Source organism: Lactuca virosa, chromosome 5 (assembly GCF_052849685.1).
Source record: "Lactuca virosa cultivar CGN04683 chromosome 5, Lactuca_virosa_CGN04683_v6, whole genome shotgun sequence".
NCBI classification, from domain to species: domain Eukaryota; kingdom Viridiplantae; phylum Streptophyta; class Magnoliopsida; order Asterales; family Asteraceae; genus Lactuca; species Lactuca virosa.
Genome location: NC_136430.1, coordinates 387,008,926 through 387,032,257, shown reverse-complemented (window position 1 = coordinate 387,032,257; position 23,332 = coordinate 387,008,926). Strand labels below are relative to the sequence as shown.

Here is a 23,332-nt window from a genome sequence, read left to right as displayed (position 1 = left end):
ATCACATCCCTTCCTACAATCCCACAGAAGGGTAAAAGACCATTTTACCCCTCCCTGACCCAAAAGTCCAAATGTTGACCAAAACCCTAAAAGTCAACGAAAGTCAACAGGGGCAGTACGCGACATGTACCAGCTCTTGTACGCTGGGCGTACTCCGGCGATCCAGAATCGGGGTCTCAGACCCTTACGCTGCGCGTACTGAGATTTACGCCCAACGTAAGTCTCAGTTTCATGCATTCATGGATTTTGGTCTTAAATGGTTAAGACATAAACTCAAACTCCAGATCTGACTTCTCTAAGACCACTTAATCCATAAAGTTTGCATGGCTGTAAAGGTCCCTAATCACTTTAACACCTTTCCCTCTTCCTCATAAGGTCTAGATCTCATGCATGGCTCAATATTCACGTCCAAGATTGGATTTTTATGAACCTACAACTCATTTTACTCTGAAATATAGCAGATCTAGGCTTATAGAGACCATTTGCTCATAAAGTCTCCACCTTGGGACCAAAAACCCTAAAAGTTGGTCCAAGAAACACAAATCACAAATGACAAGGAAAGCTTTGAGCTTTTTACCTCAGGAAGAAGCTCGAACCTCTGTAGAACTCAGATCTACTCTTGTCCACCAACTTCTAGCTCCTAAAATGGCCTCCTCTTCTCTTTCACCACCTTGAAATGACACTTTAAAGCTTAGAACACACACACACAAGCTAGGAACGAAGGGTAGCTCTCTATTAGGGTTTCACTCTCTGAAATGGTGGCTGAGGATAAGGCCTTAACATTCCTTTTATAGTGCACAAGCCACAATTTAGGGTTTGCATCTGGGCCCGTTACGCCCGGCGTAACCTTGGGTACGCCCAACGTACCTAGGCGAGTCCGCGTCCAAATTAAGCGCATGAGTACGCGCAGCGTACTCTTTAGTGCGCCCAGCGTACTCATTTGCTTTAATATTTCCTTTAAGGGCCAAACTTGACAACTTGGAAAAGAAGAAGGGTATAAGAGATGCACCTGAATTTCGGGATGTTACACATTCAAGCTTATTTGAATCACAGGTGCCGATACGAAGTTACATTACACTGAGAGATTAAAGAGGTGTAGATTACTAGTGATAATGAATGTAAGTTCTGTTTATGCTTATGTTTCTGTATTGACGATGACATCCCAATGTTTTAAAATGAATAAAATACATTTCTTCGGAAATGCTTTGATAACGTATTTATCATGTTTTTCTGGGAACAAATTTCGTAACATTTTTATTAAAAGAAGTACTCTGATTTTTTTATAAAGCATAAACAAAATCGGTCTTTTCTGGCCGTGAAAATGGGGATGTCACAGTTGATATCAGAGCATTAGTTTAAGCGAACTAGGAATATGGATTTATTTCTAGACTTAAACTTAGAATGCTAAACAATGATTGTGAGGAGTGTGTCTAATAAAATTTAGGTAATACACCTGAATAGACACAAGCACTAGCTAATTTAGGGAAAATGCCTAACATGCTTTTATGTGCTAAATGAAATATGATGATAAATGTCTGATCGGATCGATGGTCTGTTGCCGACCGGATCTGGAAATTTTATGTGCTCAGATTTCTAAACGTATAATTACGGTATTAGAACTGGCTTGTAACTTTTCGGAGTGATAGGGAAATTTACACGTCGATCGTAAATAAAATCTTTCCTATCTTAATTCTTGTCATTACACACCGAACGTCTGAATTGGTGTATAGATCGAAATGGCAAGAACCCGAAGTGGAGCTGGGAACACGAATGGAAACAGGAATCAACCTCCAGTGGTTGAGGAAATACCTGTTGTAGTAGAAGCTGCACCTGAACCAATCACCATGGCTGGAGTACAAGCCATGATTCGGGCTATGTTAGCTGAACAAAGGGAAGAAATGAGGCAGATGTTGCATAGGGACGAACCTACCATGTCCATTGAGCAACCAGAGCTGATTCCCGAGCAATCGAAGGAAAGGAACTTTAGCCGCCCTGTGAGTCAAGTTGGGACTCAAAGGGAACGAAGGAATGGCCCGGAGAGGGGAAACGACAAGGATGGACGAATGTATAAGAACTTCTTGGGAGCCAAGCCACCAAGCCTTTCTGGAAGCCTGAAGCCGGTTGAGATTATGGACTGGATCTCCGAAATGGAGATGGTGTTTGAGAGCTGTGACTATAGCGACAAGCAAAAGACCGTCTTTGCAGTCAGACAACTAAAGACTAGAGTGCTAAGTTGGTGGAAGTTGTTGGCAGATACAATGCCACGAGGAGAAGCCATGCGAATGTCTTGGGAATCATTCGTGGAGCAGTTGAAAATGCAGTACTGCTCAGAGATAGATCTGATAGACCTAAACAACAAATTTCAGAACCCGAAGAAAGGAAAGATGAGTGTGGATGAGTATGCCACCGCATTCACCGAGAGGATGAAGCTATTCCCCTACTTGGTGCCTATTGACCTCCCCACGATCGATAGGTTTGCTAACGGACTGCCAATAGACTTTGGCCCAACAGTCAAAATGGCAACTACCTTGAAAACAGTCGTTAGAGCAGCCATGAATGTTGAGACCCAGATTAGGGAAACATGTCTGGAGAGAGCTGAAGTTGGCGAGAAAAGGAAGTACGAAGGATGTTCAAAGTCCAACAAAGAAAGGAAATTCTCAAAGACTTAAGGAGGAGGAGGAGGTGAAGCTAAGTGGTGCGAGAAGTGTAAAAAGAAACACTTCGGGAAATGTAGCGAGGAGGTGACTTGCTACAAATGTGGAAAGACAGGGCATTACGCCAGCAAGTGTACATCCAACAAGAGGGCGTGCTATAGATGTAACAAAGAAGGGCATGTTTCTAAAGACTGACCGAAGAAAAACAAGGCAGCAAGGCCAGAAACGCCACCAAGGCCAAGGGCATTCCTCATGATCCTCGACGAACAAAAACGACGCGAGAAATCGAGGATGAGGAGTTCGTATCCGAAGATCGAGTTATGCAGTAGCCATAGTATCGTATGATGTAGCCTACTAGAGGCATAGTTTAGGGTGAACTTGAACACATATGTAATCATTTCAAGGAATAATATAAAACTTTCGTTTTGCTATCTGATATGTTAAGCTGTTAAGTGATTTTCTTGTATGGTGACTTGGAAAACTGCGAGACAATACTTGGGACGAGTATGAGTAGGTGTGAATGGTAGTAGAGGCCTATACTACCGGAAGCACAGGACTCGCACTTGGATCAGGGAAAGTCACAAGGTTACCAAGGAGCTAGTAATTGATTCCGTTGTATTCGAGTATGTCGTTACCATCGTTTCAGTATTGACTTAGAAGATGATTGTTATTTCGACCCAAGTGGTCATATCAAATTGAGTCCGGCTACGATTAGTATGTTACATGGTTCAGAGAACCAAGTTCGACGTAGCATCTGACTTAAGCCGGAAGATTGAAATAAAAGATAATCAAAGCGATCGGTAGGGGTATCGCGATAGTTGCTTGCAGCTAGATATGCTACCATTTAAGATATGATTAGAACATGAAGGAAGGTATAGTCTGTTCTGGAATTTGACTCTAAAAGACCCGAGTCCAAGCAATGCATCATACGATGAGAGTTTATTAGGACGTGACCCATCAGTCTATCATGGAAATCAAATAAACTTAACTTAAGTTTGTTAAGAAGAAGAAGAAGTCTCTGATAATGAGCGAGGTTGTGACATGAAGGTAATGATCGAAAGTCTAAATGGACATAGAGAACGGGTGCAAGATCAAGCACCGCTTGCAATCAAGAAGATCAGGAGTTAACTACGCATTCGAAGAAACATAGAAGTTACTAGTATTACCTAGGATGAAGAGATAATGTATGGTGTCATTATACTGCCCTGTTTCGTTGATGATTCTGGGACTTAATCATCCTAAGGGGGAGATAATTGTAACGCCCGTAGATCCGAGCTAGTCAATTTAGAGACAATAAGCATCAAAAATGAGTTTTTGATGGAAGATTATTTTGAAGAATTAATCTTTTCCAAGTGGTAGTATATGTTACAAGGGTTCCGTACATATAAAGAACGCTGAAATCCGAGTTATAACGAAGAACTTATGGTCCGTCGAAGTTTTACGGCAAAACCGAAACGACACCGGGAAGCGTAAATAGTGAATTTACGATAGAGCGACTTTTTGGCTTAGCGATCTAAATGAAAGTCATAGAATATGTTAAAACGAGAGCGTCCATAAAAAGAACGCCGAAATCTGACTTCGTATGAGGAAGTTATGATTTTTCGAAGTTTCGGCATAGCAGTGTACAACCCGAAGTTCGAATATTAGTTCGATCGGTTTTTAACCGACACAACCTAAACGAGAATCGAAGATCTCATTAATAGTAGCGTAAAGGCAGACGAAAACGGACGTCGGATGAAGGAATTATGAATTTTTAACGGACCAATCCTGTCCCGGCCTGTTAAAAATATAACTTTTAAAATAAAGTCAAAATTAGCCGATAGAGTCTAAACGAAAGTTGTAGAGTACATTCCCGCCTATGCGTGGATATAAATAACATCGAAAATGGAGCTCGTATGCGAGAGTTATGATTTTTAGAAGTCGGAAAGGGAAATTACGAAACCTGGTGCGAGATGATGACGTGGCTCTATCTGGACCTTCCATTGATGACCTTGGTACTTGCTTCGGATTGCGACACGTCGCCTCGCATTACGCCCCGCGTCCGAAACCGAGTACGCCCAGCGTACTTATACCTTGTGTGGTCCGAGAGAAGGCCGCGTAGCACTATCCGAAGCCTGCCACCTGGCGACCTTATCCGATCTACGCCCCGCGTAGCATTTCAGAACGCTCAGCGTTCCGAGGAGCTGAGCGCCTATAAAAAGGCTGCGAAGGTCAGCCAATTTTTCACACCTTTCAAATCTTTCTTTCTCTCTCTCTCTCTCTACTTTCTCTCTCTAGCCCCTAAACCCCCCTAAAGCCTAGGTAAACCCCCTAGCACCCGAAGGAAGCCCCGAGGCTCCCGGAGTCCCGAGAAAAAGGGTCTTTCGGTTAGGAAACGCTGCTCCAAGCGAAGCCCGGTTTTTGAGAAAACCCGCTGTAAGTGAGCTACGCCTACACTATTTTTAATATAGCTTCTAATTAATTATAGTAACATTATTAGGACCTTAAAATAATTATTTGGGCTATTATTATGAGTTATATAAGAGTGATGCTTAACGTTTATATAATAGTAATAATAGTTAGACTATTAATTAGTCGTGGTTAACGTTAGACTAAACCCTAGTGGTATTGATACTAGGTTTTTTCAAGGGAAAAATTGTTTTGAGATAACAAAGTGTTGTCCAAGTACCGAGTCACCACCTTATCAAGTGAGTGCATAGTTACTTTCATCTTACACATAGATATGAAGTATTTTATATAAACTACGTGCCATGTGTGCACTGTATACTTGCTATCTATGCTGGATGAACGATTTTATACAAGTTTTATATGATTTAAACTGTATATATATTTATATCTACATAATATGTTGGGTAAAACATAGGTAGATGAAATATGAGTTGGATGATGAGTTGAGAGGTGATATAGACCATGAGGTAATGGTGAGAGGTAGACGATGTGAGAAGCCTTGTTCCCAAATGTTGGCCCCGTTATCTAGCAGAGTATGGATGACAACCACAGACTATTCTAGACAGTCCAGTGGAACACTAGCAGGCTGACCTGTAGGTGTTATGAACGATGTGTTCACCCGGTGTACTCTAAACCCTGGCGACCATGCGGACTTGGTGCCGAAACCTTGGCGATCATGCAGACTTGGTGCCTAAACCCTGGCGACTATGCAGACTTAGTGCCTAAATCTTGGCGACTATGCGGACTTAGTGCCTATTGTATAAACCCTAGCGACTATGCAGACTTAGTGCCTAAACCCTGGCGACTATGCAGACTTAGTGCCTGTTGTATAAATCCTGACGACTATGCAGACTTAGTGCCTAAACCCCGATGACGATGGACTTCGTGCCAATTCCTTAGGATGATCCTTAGGAATGAATGGATGAGGAATAGTTGATTCTTAGGGTAGATCCTTAAGAGTAAAGAAGATAATAGGGATGGTTAATTGGGTTGATTGTTTGATGTTTAAACATAATAATTATATTATTGTGGGTTGAAAACCCTGTGTACTCACCAGGTTTCCCAACCTGACCCACTCAAGCTTATTTGAATCACAGGTGCCGATACAAAGTTACATTACACTGAGAGATTAAAGAGGTGTAGATCACTAGTGATAATGAATGTAAGTTCTGTTTATGCTTATGTTTCTGTATTGACGATGACATCCCAATGTTTTAAAATGAATAAAATACATTTCTTAGGAAATGCTTTGATAACGTATTTATCATGTTTTTCTAGGAACAAATTCCGCAACATTTTTATTAAAAGAAGTACTCTGATTTTTTTATAAAGCATAAAAAAAATCGGTCTTTTCTGGCCGTGAAAATGGGGATGTCACAGTTGATATCAGAGAATTAGTTTAAGCGAACTAGGAATGTGGATTTATTTCTAGACTTAAAGTTAGAATGCTAAGCAATGATTGTGAGGAGTGTGTCTAATAAAATTTAGGTAATACACCTGAATAGACACAAGCACTAGCTAATTTAGGGAAAATTCCTAACATGCTTTTATGTGCTAAATGAAATATGATGATAAATGTCTGATCAGATCTATGGTCTGTTGCCGACCGGATCTGGAAATTTTATGCGCTCAGATTTCTAAACGTATAATTACGGTATTAGAACTGGCTTGTAACTTTTCGGAGTGATAGGGAAATTTACACGTCGATCGAAAATAAAATATTTCATATCTTAATTCTCATCATTACACACTAAACGTCTGAATTGGTGTATAGATCGAAATGGAAAGAACCCGAAGTGGAGTCGGGAATGCGAATGGAAACAGGAATCAACCTCCAGTGGTTGAGCAAATACCTGTTGTAGTAGAAGCTGCACCTAAAGACTGGAGTGCTAAGTTGGTGGAAGTTGTTGGCAGATACAATGCCACGAGGAGAAGCCATGCGAATGTCTTGGGAATCATTCGTGGAGCAGTTGAAAATGCAGTACTGCTCAGAGATAGATCTGATAGACCTAAACAACAAATTTCAGAACCCGAAGAAAGGAAAGATGAGTGTAGATGAGTATGCCACCGCATTCACCGAGAGGATGAAGCTATTCCCCTACTTGGTGCCTATTGACCTCCCCACGATCGATAGGTTTGCTAACGGACTGCCCACAGACTTTGGCCCAACAGTCAAAATGGCAACTACCTTGAAAACAGTCGTTAGAGCAGCCATGAATGTTGAGACCCAGATTAGGGAAAAAGGTCTGGAGAGAGCTGAAGTTGGCGAGAAAAGGAAGTACGAAGGATGTTCAAAGTCCAACAAAGAAAGGAAATTCTCAAAGACTTAAGGAGGAGGAGGAGGTGAAGCTAAGTGGTGCGAGAAGTGTAAAAAGAAACACTTCGGGAAATGTAGCGAGGAGGTGACTTGCTACAAATGTGGAAAGACAGGGCATTACGCCAGCAAGTGTACATCCAACAAGAGGGCGTGCTATAGATGTAACAAAGAAGGGCATGTTTCTAAAGACTGACCGAAGAAAAACAAGGCAGCAAGGCCAGAAACGCCACCAAGGCCAAGGGCATTCCTCATGATCCTCGACGAACAAAAACGACGCGAGAAATCGAGGATGAGGAGTTCGTATCCGAAGATCGAGTTATGCAGTAGCCATAGTATCGTATGATGTAGCCTACTAGAGGCATAGTTTAGGGTGAACTTGAACACATATGTAATCATTTCAAGGAATAATATAAAACTTTCGTTTTGCTATCTGATATGTTAAGCTGTTAAGTGATTTTCTTGTATGGTGACTTGGAAAACTGCGAGACAATACTTGGGACGAGTATGAGTAGGTGTGAATGGTAGTAGAGGCCTATACTACCGGAAGCACAGGACTCGCACTTGGATCAGGGAAAGTCACAAGGTTACCAAGGAGCTAGTAATTGATTCCGTTGTATTCGAGTATGTCGTTACCATCGTTTCAGTATTGACTTAGAAGATGATTGTTATTTCGACCCAAGTGGTCATATCAAATTGAGTCCGGCTACGATTAGTATGTTACATGGTTCAGAGAACCAAGTTCGACGTAACATCTGACTTAAGCCGGAAGATTGAAATAAAAGATAATCAAAGCGATCGGTAGGGGTATCGCGATAGTTGCTTGCAGCTAGATATGCTACCATTTAAGATATGATTAGAACATGAAGGAAGGTATAGTCTGTTCTGGAATTTGACTCTAAAAGACCCGAGTCCAAGCAATGCATCATACGATGAGAGTTTATTAGGACGTGACCCATCAGTCTATCATGGAAATCAAATAAACTTAACTTAAGTTTGTTAAGAAGAAGAAGAAGTCTCTGATAATGAGCGAGGTTGTGACATGAAGGTAATGATCGAAAGTCTAAATGGACATAGAGAACGGGTGCAAGATCAAGCACCGCTTGCAATCAAGAAGATCAGGAGTTAACTACGCATTCGAAGAAACATAGAAGTTACGAGTATTACCTAGGATGAAGAGATAATGTATGGTGTCATTATACTGCCCTGTTTCGTTGATGATTGCGGGACTTAATCATCCTAAGGGGGAGATAATTGTAACGCCCGTAGATCCGGGCTAGTCAATTTAGAGACAATAAGCATCAAAAATGAGTTTTTGATGGAAGATTATTTAGAAGAATTAATCTTTTCCAAGTGGTAGTATATGTTACAAGGGTTCCGTACATATAAAGAACGCTGAAATCCGAGTTATAACGAAGAACTTATGGTCCGTCGAAGTTTTACGGCAAAACCGAAACGACACCGGGAAGCGTAAATAGTGAATTTACGATAGAGCGACTTTTTGGCTTAGCGATCTAAACGAAAGTCATAGAATATGTTAAAACGAGAGCGTCCATAAAAAGAACGCCGAAATCTGACTTCGTATGAGGAAGTTATGATTTTTCGAAGTTTCGGCATAGCAGTGTACAACCCGAAGTTCGAATATTAGTTCGATCGGTTTTTAACCGACACAACCTAAACGAGAATCGAAGATCTCATTAATAGTAGCGTAAAGGCAGACGAAAACGGACGTCGGATGAAGGAATTATGAATTTTTAACGGACCAATCCTGTCCCGGCCTGTTAAAAATATAACTTTTAAAATAAAGTCAAAATTAGCCGATAGAGTCTAAACGAAAGTTGTAGAGTACATTCCCGCCTATGCGTGGATATAAATAACATCGAAAATGGAGCTCGTATGCGAGAGTTATGATTTTTAGAAGTCGGAAAGGGAAATTACGAAACCTGGTGCGAGATGATGACGTGGCTCTATCTGGACCTTCCATCGATGACCTCGGTACTTGCTTCGGATTGCGACACGTCGCCTCGCATTACGCCCCGCGTCCGAAACCGAGTACGCCCAGCGTACTTATACCTTGTGTGGTCCGAGAGAAGGCCGCGTAGCACTATCCGAAGCCTGCCACCTGGCGACCTTATCCGATCTACGCCCCGCGTAGCATTTCAGAACGCTCAGCGTTCCGAGGAGCTGAGCGCCTATAAAAAGGCTGCGAAGGTCAGCCAATTTTTCACACCTTTCAAATCTTTCTTTCTCTCTCTCTCTCTACTTTCTCTCTCTAGCCCCTAAACCCCCCTAAAGCCTAGGTAAACCCCCTAGCACCCGAAGGAAGCCCCGAGGCTCCCGGAGTCCCGAGAAAAAGGGTCTTTCGGTTAGGAAACGCTGCTCCAAGCGAAGCCCGGTTTTTGAGAAAACCCGCTGTAAGTGAGCTACGCCTACACTATTTTTAATATAGCTTCTAATTAATTATAGTAACATTATTAGGACCTTAAAATAATTATTTGGGCTATTATTATGAGTTATATAAGAGTGATGCTTAACGTTTATATAATAGTAATAATAGTTAGACTATTAATTAGTCGTGGTTAACGTTAGACTAAACCCTAGTGGTATTGATACTAGGTTTTTTCAAGGGAAAAATTGTTTTGAGATAACAAAGTGTTGTCCAAGTACCGAGTCACCACCTTATCAAGTGAGTGCATAGTTACTTTCATCTTACACATAGATATGAAGTATTTTATATAAACTACGTGCCATGTGTGCACTGTATACTTGCTATCTATGCTGGATGAACAATTTTATACAAGTTTTATATGATTTAAACTGTATATATATTTATATCTACATAATATGTTGGGTAAAACATAGGTAGATGAAATATGAGTTGGATGATGAGTTGAGAGGTGATATAGACCATGAGGTAATGGTGAGAGGTAGACGATGTGAGAAGCCTTGTTCCCAAATGTTGGCCCCGTTATCTAGCAGAGTATGGATGACAACCACAGACTATTCTAGACAGTCCAGTGGAACACTAGCAGGCTGACCTGTAGGTGTTATGAACGATGTGTTCACCCGGTGTACTCTAAACCCTGGCGACCATGCAGACTTGGTGCCGAAACCTTGGCGATCATGCAGACTTGGTGCCTAAACCCTGACGACTATGCAGACTTAGTGCCTAAATCTTGGCGACTATGCGGACTTAGTGCCTATTGTATAAACCCTAGCGACTATGCAGACTTAGTGCCTAAACCCTGGCGACTATGCAGACTTAGTGCCTGTTGTATAAATCCTGACGACTATGCAGACTTAGTGCCTAAACCCCGATGACGATGGACTTCGTGCCAATTCCTTAGGATGATCCTTAGGAATGAATGGATGAGGAATAGTTGATTCTTAGGGTAGATCCTTAAGAGTAAAGAAGATAATAGGGATGGTTAATTGGGTTGATTGTTTGATGTTTAAACATAATAATTATATTATTGTGGGTTGAAAACCCTGTGTACTCACCAGGTTTCCCAACCTGACCCACTCAAGCTTATTTGAATCACAGGTGCCGATACAAAGTTACATTACACTGAGAGATTAAAGAGGTGTAGATCACTAGTGATAATGAATGTAAGTTCTGTTTATGCTTATGTTTCTGTATTGACGATGACATCCCAATGTTTTAAAATGAATAAAATACATTTCTTAGGAAATGCTTTGATAACGTATTTATCATGTTTTTCTAGGAACAAATTCCGCAACATTTTTATTAAAAGAAGTACTCTGATTTTTTTATAAAGCATAAAAAAAATCGGTCTTTTCTGGCCGTGAAAATGGGGATGTCACAGTTGATATCAGAGAATTAGTTTAAGCGAACTAGGAATGTGGATTTATTTCTAGACTTAAAGTTAGAATGCTAAGCAATGATTGTGAGGAGTGTGTCTAATAAAATTTAGGTAATACACCTGAATAGACACAAGCACTAGCTAATTTAGGGAAAATTCCTAACATGCTTTTATGTGCTAAATGAAATATGATGATAAATGTCTGATCAGATCTATGGTCTGTTGCCGACCGGATCTGGAAATTTTATGCGCTCAGATTTCTAAACGTATAATTACGGTATTAGAACTGGCTTGTAACTTTTCGGAGTGATAGGGAAATTTACACGTCGATCGAAAATAAAATATTTCATATCTTAATTCTCATCATTACACACTAAACGTCTGAATTGGTGTATAGATCGAAATGGAAAGAACCCGAAGTGGAGTCGGGAACGCGAATGGAAACAGGAATCAACCTCCAGTGGTTGAGCAAATACCTGTTGTAGTAGAAGCTGCACGTAAAGACTGGAGTGCTAAGTTGGTGGAAGTTGTTGGCAGATACAATGCCATGAGGAAAAGCCATGCGAATGTCTTGGGAATCATTCGTGGAGCAGTTGAAAATGCAGTACTGCTCAGAGATAGATCTGATAGACCTAAACAACGAATTTCAGAACCTGAAGAAAGGAAAGATGAGTGTGGATGAGTATGCCACCGCATTCACCGAGAGGATGAAGCTATTCCCCTACTTGGTGCCTATTGACCTCCCCACGATCGATAGGTTTGCTAACGGACTGCCCACAGACTTTGGCCCAACAGTCAAAATGGCAACTACCTTGAAAACAACCGTTAGAGCAGCCATGAATGTTGAGACCCAGATTAGGGAAAAAGGTCTGGAGAGAGCTGAAGTTGGCGAGAAAAGGAAGTACGAAGGATCTTCAAAATCTAACAAAGAAAGGAAATTCTCAAAGACTGAAGGAGGAGGAGGAGGTGAAGCTAAGTGGTGCGAGAAGTGTAAAAATAAACACTTCGGGAAATGTAGCGAGGAGGTGACTTGCTACAAATGTGGAAAGACAGGGCATTACACTAGCAAGTGTACATCTAACAAGAGGGTGTGCTACAGATGTAACAAAGAAGGGCATGTTTCTAAAGACTGACCGAAGAAAAACAAGGCAGCAAGGCCAGAAACGCCACCAAGGCCAAGGGCATTCCTCATGATCCTCGACGAAGCAAAAAACGACGCGAGAAATCGAGGATGAGGAGTTCGTATCCGAAGATCGAGTTATGCAATAGCCATAGTATCGTATGATGTAGCCTACTAGAGGCATAGTTTAGGGTGAACTTGAACACATATGTAATCATTTCAAGGAATAATATAAAACTTTCGTTTTGCTATCTGATATGTTAAGCTGTTAAGTGATTTTCTTGTATGGTGACTTGGAAAACTGCGAGACAATACTTGGGACGAGTATGAGTAGGTGTGAATGGTAGTAGAGGCCTATACTACCGGAAGCACAGGACTCGCACTTGGATCAGGGAAAGTCACAAGGTTACCAAGGAGCTAGTAATTGATTCCGTTTTATTCGAGTATGTCGTTACCATCGTTTCAGTATTGACTTAGAAGATGATTGTTATTTCGACCCTAGTGGTCATATCAAATTGAGTCCGGCTACGATTAGTATGTTACATGGTTCAGAGAACCAAGTTCGACGTAGCATCTGACTTAAGCCGGAAGATTGAAATAAAAGATAATCAAAGCGATCGGTAGGGGTATCGTGATAGTTGCTTGTAGCTAGAAATGCTACCATTTAAGATATGATTAGAACATGAAGGAAGGTATGGTCTGTTCTGGAATTTGACTCTAAAAGACCCGAGTTCAAGCAATGCATCATACGATGAGAGTTCATTAGGACGTGACCCATCAGTCTATCGTGGAAATCAAATAAACTTAACTTAAGTTTGTTAAGAAGAAGAAGAAGTCTCTGATAAAGAGCGAGGTTGTGACATGAAGATCATGATCGAAAGTCTAACAAGACATAGAGAACGGGTGCAAGATCAAGCACCGCTTGCAGTCAAGAAGATCAGGAGTTAAATACGCATTCGAAGAAACATAGAAGTTATGAGTATTACCTAGGATGAAGAGATAACGTATGGTGTCATTATACTGCCCTGTTTCGTTGATGATTCCGGGACGTAATCATCCTAAGGGGGAGATAACTGTAACGCCCGCAGATCCGAGCTAGTCAATTTAGAGACAATAAGCATCAAAAATGAGTTTTTGATGGAAGATTATTTAGAAGCATTAATCTTTTCCAAGTGGTAGTATATGTTACAAGGGTTCCGTACATATAAAGAACGCTGAAATCCGAGTTATAACGAAGAAGTTATGGCCCGTCGAAGTTTTACGGCAAAACCAGCACGGCACCGGGAAGCGTAAATAGTGAATTTACGATAGAGCGACTTTTAACCTTAGCGATCTAAACGAAAGTCATAGAATATGTTAAAAAGAGATCGTCCATAAAAAGAACGCCCAAATCTGACTTCGTATGAGGAAGTTATGATTTTTTGAAGTTTCGGCTTAGCAATGTACAGCCCGAAGTTCGAATATTAGATCGATCGGTTTTTAACCGACACAACCTAAACAAGAATCGAAGATCTCATTAATAGTAGCGTAAAGACAGACGAAAACGGACGTCGGATGAAGGAGTTATGAATTTTTAACGGAACAATCATGTCCCGGCCTGTTAAAAATATAACATTTAAAATAAATTCAAAATTAGCCGACAGAGTCTAAACGAAAGTTGTAGAGTACATTCCCGCCTACGCGTGGATATAAACAACGTCGAAAATTGAGCTCGTATGCGAGAGTTATGATTTTTAGAAGTCGGAAAGGGAAATTACGAAACCTGGTGCGAGATGATGATGTGGCTCGATCTGGACCTTCCATCGATGACCTCGGTACCTGCTTCGGATTGCAACACGTCACCTCGCATTACGCCTTGCGTCCGAAACCGAGTACGCCCAGCGTACTTCGGCCTTGTGTGGTCCGAGAGAGGGTCGCTTAGCACCATCCGGAGCCTGCCACCTGGCGACCTTATCCGATCTACGCCCCGCGTAGCATTTCCGAACGCCCAGCGTTCCGAGGAGCTGAGCGCCTATAAAAAGGCTGCGAGGGTCAGCCAATTTTTCACACCTTTCAAAGCTTTCTCTCTCTCTCTCTCTCTCTACTTTCTCTCTCTAGCCCCTAAACCCCCTAAAGCCTAGGTAAACCCCCTAGCACCCGAAGGAAGCCCCGAGGCTCCCGGAGTCCCGAGAAAAAGGGTCTTTCTGTTTGGAAACGCTGCTCCAAGCGAAACCCGGTTTTCGAGAAAACCCGCTGTAAGTGAGCTACGCCTACACTATTTTTAATATAACTTCTAATTAATTATAGTAACATTATTAGGACCTTAAAATAATTAATTGGGCTATTATTATGAGTTATATAAGAGTGTTGCTTAACACTTATATAATAGTAATAATAGTTAGACTATTAATTAGTCGCGGTTAACGTTAGACTAAACCCTAGTGGTATTGATACTAGGTTTTGTCAAGGGAAAAATTGTTTTGAGATAACGAAGTGCTGTCCGAGTACCGAGTCACTACCTTATCAAGTGAGTGCATAGTTACTTTCATCTTACACATAGATATGAAGTATTTTATATAAACTACGTGCTATGTGTGCATATTATCTGTATACTTGCTATCTATGCTGGATTAACGATTTTATACAAGTTTTATATGATTTAAACTGTATATGTATTTATATCTTCATAATATGTTGGGTAAAACATGGGTAGATGAAATATGAGTTGGATGATGAGTTGAGAGGTGATATAGACCATGAGGTAAGGGTGAGAGGTGGACGATGTGAGAAGCCTTGTTCCCAAATGTTGGCCCCGTCATCTAGTAGAGTATGGATGACAACCACGGACTATTCTAGACAGTCTAGTGGAACACTAGCAGGCTCGCAACCTGTAGGTGTTGTGAACGATGTGTTCACCCGGTGTACTCTAAACCCTGGCGACCATGCGGACTTGGTGCCTAAACCTTGGCGATCATGCAGACTTGGTGCCTAAACCTTGGCGACTATGCGGACTTAGTGCCTAAATCCTGGCGACTATGCAGACTTAGTGCCTGTTGTATAAAACCTGGCGACTATGCAGACTTAGTGCCTAAACCCTGGCGACTATGCGGACTTAGTGCATGTTGTATAAATTCTGACGACTATGCAGACTTAGTGCCTAAACCCCGGTGATGATGGACTTCGTGCCAATTCCTTAGGATGATCCTTAGGAATGAATGGACGATGAATAGTTGATTCTTAGGGTAGATCCTTAAGAGTAAAGAAGATAATGAGGATGGGTAATTGGGTTGATTATTTGATGTTTAAACATAATAATTATATTATTGTGGGTTGAAAACCCTATGTACTCACCAGGTTTCCCAACCTGACCCACTCAAGCTTATTTGTATCACAGGTGCCGATACGAAGTTACATTACACTGAGAGATTAAAGAGGTGTAGATCACTAGTGATAATGAATGTAAGTTCTGTTTATGCTTATGTTTCTATATTAACGATGACATCCTAATGTTTTAAAATGAATAAAATACATTTCTTCATAAATGCTTTGATAACGTATTTATCATGTTTTTCTGAGAACAAATTCCGCAACATTTTTATTAAAAGAAGTACTCTGATTTTTTTATAAATCATAAACAAAATCGGTCTTTTATGGTCGTGAAAATGGGGATGTCACATTGGCTCAGAGCGACGATGTACATTAGAAATAAAGGAGGCAAACAACGGTGAGTAAGAGGAATAGACAAAGTCAGGAAGCTTTGTGGACTTCTTATTACGATAAGGCCTGGATGGAGGGGGGGACTTTATGATCTGCATGCAGAGGATCAGTGACAAGTGGTGGATCAGCAGCAGGTGGTGGATCAGTGACATGTGGTGGATCATCAATGTCAATGCTAAATGGATCAATAGTACGAAAATGCTATCAGGTTGCATCATGTGACTGAACATGAATGCTATAGAACGAAATATGCTCCAAAAAAGTGACATTGCAAGAGACATACAGTTTTTGATTTGATGGATCATAGCACAGATAACCTTTCTGATCAATACCATATTCCAGAAAAACACAAAGAGATAATTTTCAAGATAACTTATCTCTCTCTACATGAGGCTTTAAGACAAAATAGGTACACCCAAACACTCGTACTGAAGAATAATCTAGAAGTTGTCCAAACAATATTTCATAAGGATACTTCCCCAAAGTGTACGTAGTAGGAATGCGATTAATAACATAAGTGGGTGTATGGGCAGCTTCTCCCCAAAACATATTGGGAACTTGAGCAGAAAGTAGTAAGGATGTTGCAGTTTCTAGTAGATGTTGATGTTTTCTTTCTACAACACCATTCTGTTGAGGAGTGTCTGCACAAGATGACTGATGCACAGTGCCATCAGACGCCAATAATTGTTTAAAATCGTTGGAGGTAAATTCTCCTCCCAAATCACACCGAAAACATTTTATGACAACAAAATTTTGAGTCTTGACAAGAGCTCTAAATTCACTATATATGGTGAAAAAGTCAGACATGTACTTCATAAGATAAACTCATGTATAACGAGTGTAATCATCAATGAATGAAACATAATAGTTAGCTCTTGATTTAGAGTTGATCGGTGATGGACCCCACACATCAGAATGCATGATATCAAAGGGAGCAACAGAACAAGTGACACTTTTATTAAACGGTAAAGCCGAAAATATTTTCAGTTTGCAACCCCAACAATCAGAAATATCATTAGTTTTCAAAGAACCTAACACACCAGTGGAAACCAAAAACTATAAATGAGACGCTGACACATGCCCCAAACGAGAATGCCGAAGATAAAAAACAGACGATGAAGGGCATCCTTTTTCGTAAGTATTCCGTTATAATTGCGTCAGTAATTACCTACAGAAAATTTCCGTAGATATTTTTCGTAGGTTTTTCTCATTTTTGTAGTAGTGTAAGGACAAATCTATATGTATCTCCAAAATGATTAGTGTACCCCTCATGTGAGTGTAATAGTGTTTGTGTACCTCATGTGACGATTTATATGAATAAGGAGATACATATAATAGCACCCAGGGAAATTAACACTCACTTTTATTAAATCTCAAAATGAAAATGGTACAAATTAAGGGAACATATTTTAGACTTGACAGTTCGATGTTGACACGTAAACAAAATATGGTTAATTACTCGATATTTACCTTATTAATTTTAGGTAAGAGATAATATAGTAAATGAAATATATTTAAACTATAATTAATAGGAATAAATTTATGTGCAAAAGTATTTTGGAAGTAATATAAAAAAAATTCTATATATCAAAATCACACGTATCATTTTTAATACTCATTTAATATGGGTTCTACGCATACTTATGCTTGTTATGGCGACAAGATCCTCTATCCCGAACGCCTCCATAACTATTATTATTATTTTTTAAATAAGTTTCTTTGTAATATAAAAAAGAAAGTGGAAAACCCATAAAATCTAAGCAAATATATATAGAAATGATGAGGGTCAGAAACTGCAAGTTATATCTAAATGCAATCTGATCCAGCGATGCAACAATCACTGAGGTTTATTTGAAAGAGTTGACAGCTTTAAAAAGGGGACCAAGTTTGAAGAGATCTCTTATATATTTAACTAATATACACGTATCAGATTCGTAGACGAATAAGAAGGTCTTGAATTACGTATTGTAATTGGAATATTGATATTGGTTGATTTAATTTTGTATAAAAATCTTGAAGAAAAAGATGAGTTATTTTGGGGAAGCTGGACCTGGAAATGACAGATCGTCATCTGCAGGTGGATCGTCTTCCTCAAGAAAAGGGAAAAAGAGTGGTTCAGATAAGCCGAAGCAACCCCAGAGAGGTCTTGGCGTTGCTCAGTTGGAAAAGATCAGACTCCATAGCCAAATGGGTTTTCTTGCACAGGTCTCTCTCTCTCTCTCTCTCTCTCTCTCTCTCTCACACACACACACACACACACTTAAAAGACACACATATATAGGTTTTGCCTTGAGATGCCAGTAAGACTTCACTAAACCGTAATCAAAACTCATGGTATATCAAAGTCTGTAAAAGACCTTAGATATCGCGGGGTTCCATAGCCAAATGGAGTTCTTTCCGTATGACTCTCACTCATACATATGACGTGATTGAAACCTGATCACTGGACATGATCAAACATTCTAACCTCATGGTTCAAAATCTGTACGACTTTAAGTATCAAAGGACTCTCTCTCTCTCTCTCTCTCTCTCTCTCTCTCTCTCTCTCTCTCTCTCTCTCTCTCTCTCTCTCTCTCTCTCTCTCTCTCACACGTACACACACAAAGACATTCACACAGCTGAGACATTAGGTTTGGCTTTTGAGATCTCTCTCTCTCTCTCTCTCTCTCTCTCTCTCTCTCTCTCTCTCTCTCTCTCTCTCTCTCTCTCTCTCACACGTACACACACAAAGACATACACACAGCTGAAACATTAGGTTTGGCTTTTGAGATTTCATTGGAGAAATTGAGCCTGTCAGGACTGATCATCAGATCATGAGTACATCAGAATGTTGGCTCTGAGTTACTTAATTATATTACGCTCTTCATCAGGTAGCCTGAATGCGGATACGAAGGGTACCTCCGAGGCTCCGATGGCATACGTCGACTTGTGAGTTGGAGTTGACTAATTGTGTTGTCAAGAACCCAACCCTCCATTTGGCATTTGTTTTGCCCATTTTCACCTCAATTTCCATTATTAATTACTTTTTCACCAGTCATTTAATTTCTAGTTGCAAACTCACCATCGTAACTTTTAAAAATACAAAAGAAAACACTATAGTTTAGCCAAATCTAAGTTCCATTATATTTCCACAAAGACGTCCATTAATTTCTTTGGAATTCAAAGTGAAATAAAACAGTTTAACTATGAAGTCAAAACTCCATTGATGATCCTAACTCTTGTTGCTTTTTCATTTTTTTTTGTTTGCAGGAGGATATCGGACTTCAAACAGCATATTCATCGTCAGCTTCATTTTCATACACTTCACCATCAACAGCTTCTTTCAATACCTTCCAAGGACACCAATCCCAGATGGTATATATCTACAGCTTCTAGTCTCTAACCACTTCCATAAATTCTCTAAATTTCATTTCATCTCACATTTATACACATATATATATACATATATTTTGAAGATACAATAAATCAATAGCTAATAGATATTAGATATTGATTGTATCTTTAAAGATGCAGATGGGTATGGGCGAATTAGAAAGAACGAATGTTGTCTATGGTGAAACACAGCTTAGCAGTAACCCACGGTAAGCCCCTTGTAATTTCCCTCATTTATGAACGTTATCTATGATTGTTACTATGTTTAATCATTGATTAAAATTAAATTTGTATTGATTTAATTCAAAAAGTATGATTTATTAAGTGATCCTAGTTAAATTTACAACGTTATAAATTAGATGGGACGCAAGCCATGCCATTTTAGAAGCTCAACACTATGCACAACCTGCAGGCATAAACAGGCACCTTCTAAACCCAGAATTAACTGAGGCAAGTTTATACTATCTACCATCTACATCACCCCACATTTTACTTTTTAGTGAACGGTAGAATTTAAAATCAAGATTATAACCTTTTTTTTTATTCTGTGTGTATCATAGGTAAAGGATTCAATGAGGAGACAGAAAAGGAAAGATCAAAACGATTCAATGGGGTCAAGCAGTCAGAATTCCGATTCAAATGACAGCCAAGAATTAGATCTGGAGCTAAGACTTTCACTTTGATTCAAAAATTTTCTCCCGTTTTATGGATTGGCTACCGGTTGTAACTTGTTTTCTTATGATTCAAGGCTAAGAGTATTCGGATGATCTCATAGCAAATACTAAAATTAAGGATGCAATAAAGCAACTTAAAATTATTGAATGAATTATCATGTATTCTTAGGATCTCCTATAGACTTGCCTTCCATTTATTATGCAATTCCAACTACTCCGCTACCAGGGGCGGACGTAGGATTTCACAGTAGGGGTTGCACGGGAAACCCAGGGGTTGCGGCCGGAAAAGTCAGGGGTTGCCGGTGCCACCGTGGACCCCCTTAGGTCCGCCCCTGTCCCGGGGCTATAGCGACGAGACATATAACGACGATAGCTGTCGTCGTAAGGCCGTGTGGTATACATACAACGAGGCCGGTCGTGGTTGAGCTGGCCACGAACAACGGCCGTGCACACCACCCGTTGTTTCGTGGTCGGTCGTTTTCGTGATGGCTCGTGTTCGGAATAACGAATGCAAACGCCCAATAAGATCGCAACCCACTTCGACCAAATGCTTATAGCCGTTCAACGGCTAGTTTATTTAAAAAAAAAATTAAACAAAAAATTAATCAATTTATTTACCTATAAATACCACGTTTTTACTCCTTATTTCTTACACCATTCTTTTCTTTCTCTATACACAAACTACACACTACATCTTCACAACCAAAAACCATGGATCCCAACCAAAATACACCTTCAAACTATAGAAATCGCAAACCCGATAACGCTTTTGCGTTAGATACAACCTCTCGCCAATTCCCGACTATCACTATAAGAAACCATGACTTTAGCGGCGACACAATTAACTGCGACACAAGCTTTTAGCGGCAACAAATGGTAGAGTCGCCGCTAAAAGCGTGTGTCGCCGGTAATTGTGTCGCCGCTAAAGGCTCTTCACCCGAATCCGCGTTATCCCCTTCTGATAGACCTCAGTCGTTCGATCGAGCATCTAATCCAACGGCTGGGGTGCTCTTATCCGCACAAAACCAATACCGACGACATTTTGTCGCCGCTAAAGGTCGAAAAAGTCGCCGCTAATAGTGGTATAAAAAAAGACGTGGTACCCTTCCCTCCAGATAGTCGCCGCTGTTAACCATTGTCGCTGGTAAAGCCTCTATTGTCGCCGCTAAAAGCGTCGTCGCTAAAGGCGTGCGCGGATAAAAAGAAAAAAAAACGACGCATTCTGCTCTTTTGCTTCCTGTGTTCGATCAAAACGCCTTCTGTTCCTTCTTGCCCCATTTTCTGCGACGATTCCAACAAGAAATCTCCCCACATTGTGAGATTAGGGATCAAAGGTGTTTAGGGCTTCAATTAAACGGATTAACTCACGAAAACAACAAATTTCTAGCTCCATCTCAGGTAAAAAGGTAACTTGAAGTTCTTATATCCCCCACATTGTGGCCAAATAAGGGTCACGTCGTGGGTACTGTTTAAGACCAAAAAAAAAAAAAATTCTTTTTCAAAAATTTCACCACTCACTCATTAGATCCCACACTTGATTTAAAACAGAAGACGAACGAATGATTAATCATAAGAAGTAAAAACGAAAACAAAACAATAAAACTAAAAATAAAAGGGAAGAAAAATGCTAACCAAATTCGGTTTGCCTCCCGAGAAGTGCTTCTTTTGATGGAGACATGAGCCGGACTCCTTCCCGTTCTGCATTGTGCTGTTTGGGAGCGAAATCTCCCTCTTATCCTTTATCTCGAGTCGTTTCCGATTGTAAGCCGCAATTTCTTTGAGTTGTCCTTCTTCCTTCGGTTTTTATTTCATTCTTGTTTGCGCTTAATTCCTTGAGATTTTTCAGCCACCTTGTTCTTCTTTTTATCTACTTCCATATTGTCAAGTGAGATTTCATAGTTATCTTGTTGCTCCTCTTCCTCATCACTTTGACCATGTTCTCCATCTTCACTTTCCTCCCTGTCTTAAGCTTGCTATGTGGTAAAGGCAAAAACTTCAAAGACTATAGGAGTTAGGAGTTAATGCTCTAAGCTTGGTAAGTTGGACATCTTCTTGTGGTTTTGGCTTCTCCCAAACTCGCAACTCCTCCTCCATTAATTTTTCCAATTCTTCAAGATCATTATCTTCTTCATTTACCTCGTCCATGAAAAATACTTCATCTTGTGCTTTAAAATTTTTGGACCTTTCATTACCTCCAAATGTAATATCCTCCTTCCCCACTCGTCGTATGAGTTTATACTCTTGAATGTCTACTAGGGTTCTTGCCGTATTATGTAAAGCGCAAAAAATACCGAGTAAAAATTTTCATTTTAAATAAGTCAAAGTCATTCATTCATTATCCCAAAAGTCGATCATAATAAAATTATTCTAAAAAATTAGAGTAAAATCATAAATAGTCAATGCGGAATAAATCTCCAGTGGATATAGTGCGATCAAGACGGACCTTCCCTTTTAAAAAAAGTAGTACCAAAAAATGTTTTAAACATAAACCATAAGCACAAAGCTTAGTGAGCTCCCCAAAATACCACATACTACACACATATAAATGATCCCCACCCAAACTACATACGAGCCCCACCTAAATCGCATACGGGCCTCGCCGAGGGCCCCACCCACATCATAATATGCCCCGCCCATAATGATATATATATATATATATATATATATATATATATATATATATATATATATATATATATATATATATATAACATCCATACACATGTAGGAGTCACAAAAACAACAAGCATATACATGCATATCAGCAAGTGTCACAAAGACCACTATTATCCTACAAACATAATCCAGTAGGCCGACATTGGTGCCTTCGACCCACGAGTATAGTGAAAAGACTCACCTGAACTATTCAACAGAAGCCCAACAGCTACCTCAACAACAAAATATCCAACCCAAGCTTCCTAATGCCAAACTAAAACTAATCCTTAACCAAATGCTCAATTCTACTCATGTTTGACCAAAAGTTAAATTAGTCAAAAAAGTCAATGGTCAAACTCAAAGTCAAAATTGCTAATCAGCAACCCTCCACGTTCTGGCATTCCTTGGCCATGTCGTGGGCACAAAAGCCAAAACAGTCGCTAATCCCCAGTCGCCACGTCATGGCACCTTAAGGCCACGCCGTGGGGAGTGGTCTGAACAACTCAAACGAGCTTAATCTGTTTTCTTTTGATTTCAAGAGCTCCAAATCTCAGATCTGATCTGTTCCAAGGTCT

The 23,332-nt window shown here is 40.1% G+C and overlaps 1 protein-coding gene across 2 annotated transcripts; it reads left to right on the top strand.

The window, feature by feature from the left end:
- The first annotated feature begins 17,833 nt into the window (after positions 1–17,833).
- Positions 17,834–20,254, top strand: LOC145116386 (protein SPEAR3-like). 2 transcript variants are annotated; one of them, XM_079052728.1, is made up of 5 exons: positions 17,834–18,261; positions 19,306–19,410; positions 19,570–19,637; positions 19,788–19,878; positions 19,989–20,254. In XM_079052728.1, exons 1-5 carry the CDS (start codon positions 18,082–18,084, stop codon positions 20,109–20,111), a joined length of 567 nt encoding a protein of 188 aa, XP_078908854.1. In that variant the 5' UTR covers positions 17,834–18,081; the 3' UTR covers positions 20,112–20,254. The 2 variants fall into 2 exon arrangements, with proteins under 2 accessions (XP_078908854.1, XP_078908853.1); XM_079052727.1 differs by having other exon boundaries at positions 17,835–18,261; positions 19,564–19,637.
- Positions 20,255–23,332: the final 3,078 nt, after the last annotated feature.

Bases quoted from the DNA above. Each gene is read 5' to 3' on its own strand.
- LOC145116386 (XM_079052727.1), top strand. From the start codon at position 18,082: ATGAGTTATTTTGGGGAAGCTGGACCTGGAAATGACAGATCGTCATCT. The intron at 19,411-19,563 runs GTATATATCTAC...GTATCTTTAAAG, and splicing joins AAGGACACCAATCCCAGATG to ATGCAGATGGGTATGGGCGA. The intron at 19,879-19,988 runs GCAAGTTTATAC...TGTGTATCATAG, and splicing joins TAAACCCAGAATTAACTGAG to GTAAAGGATTCAATGAGGAG.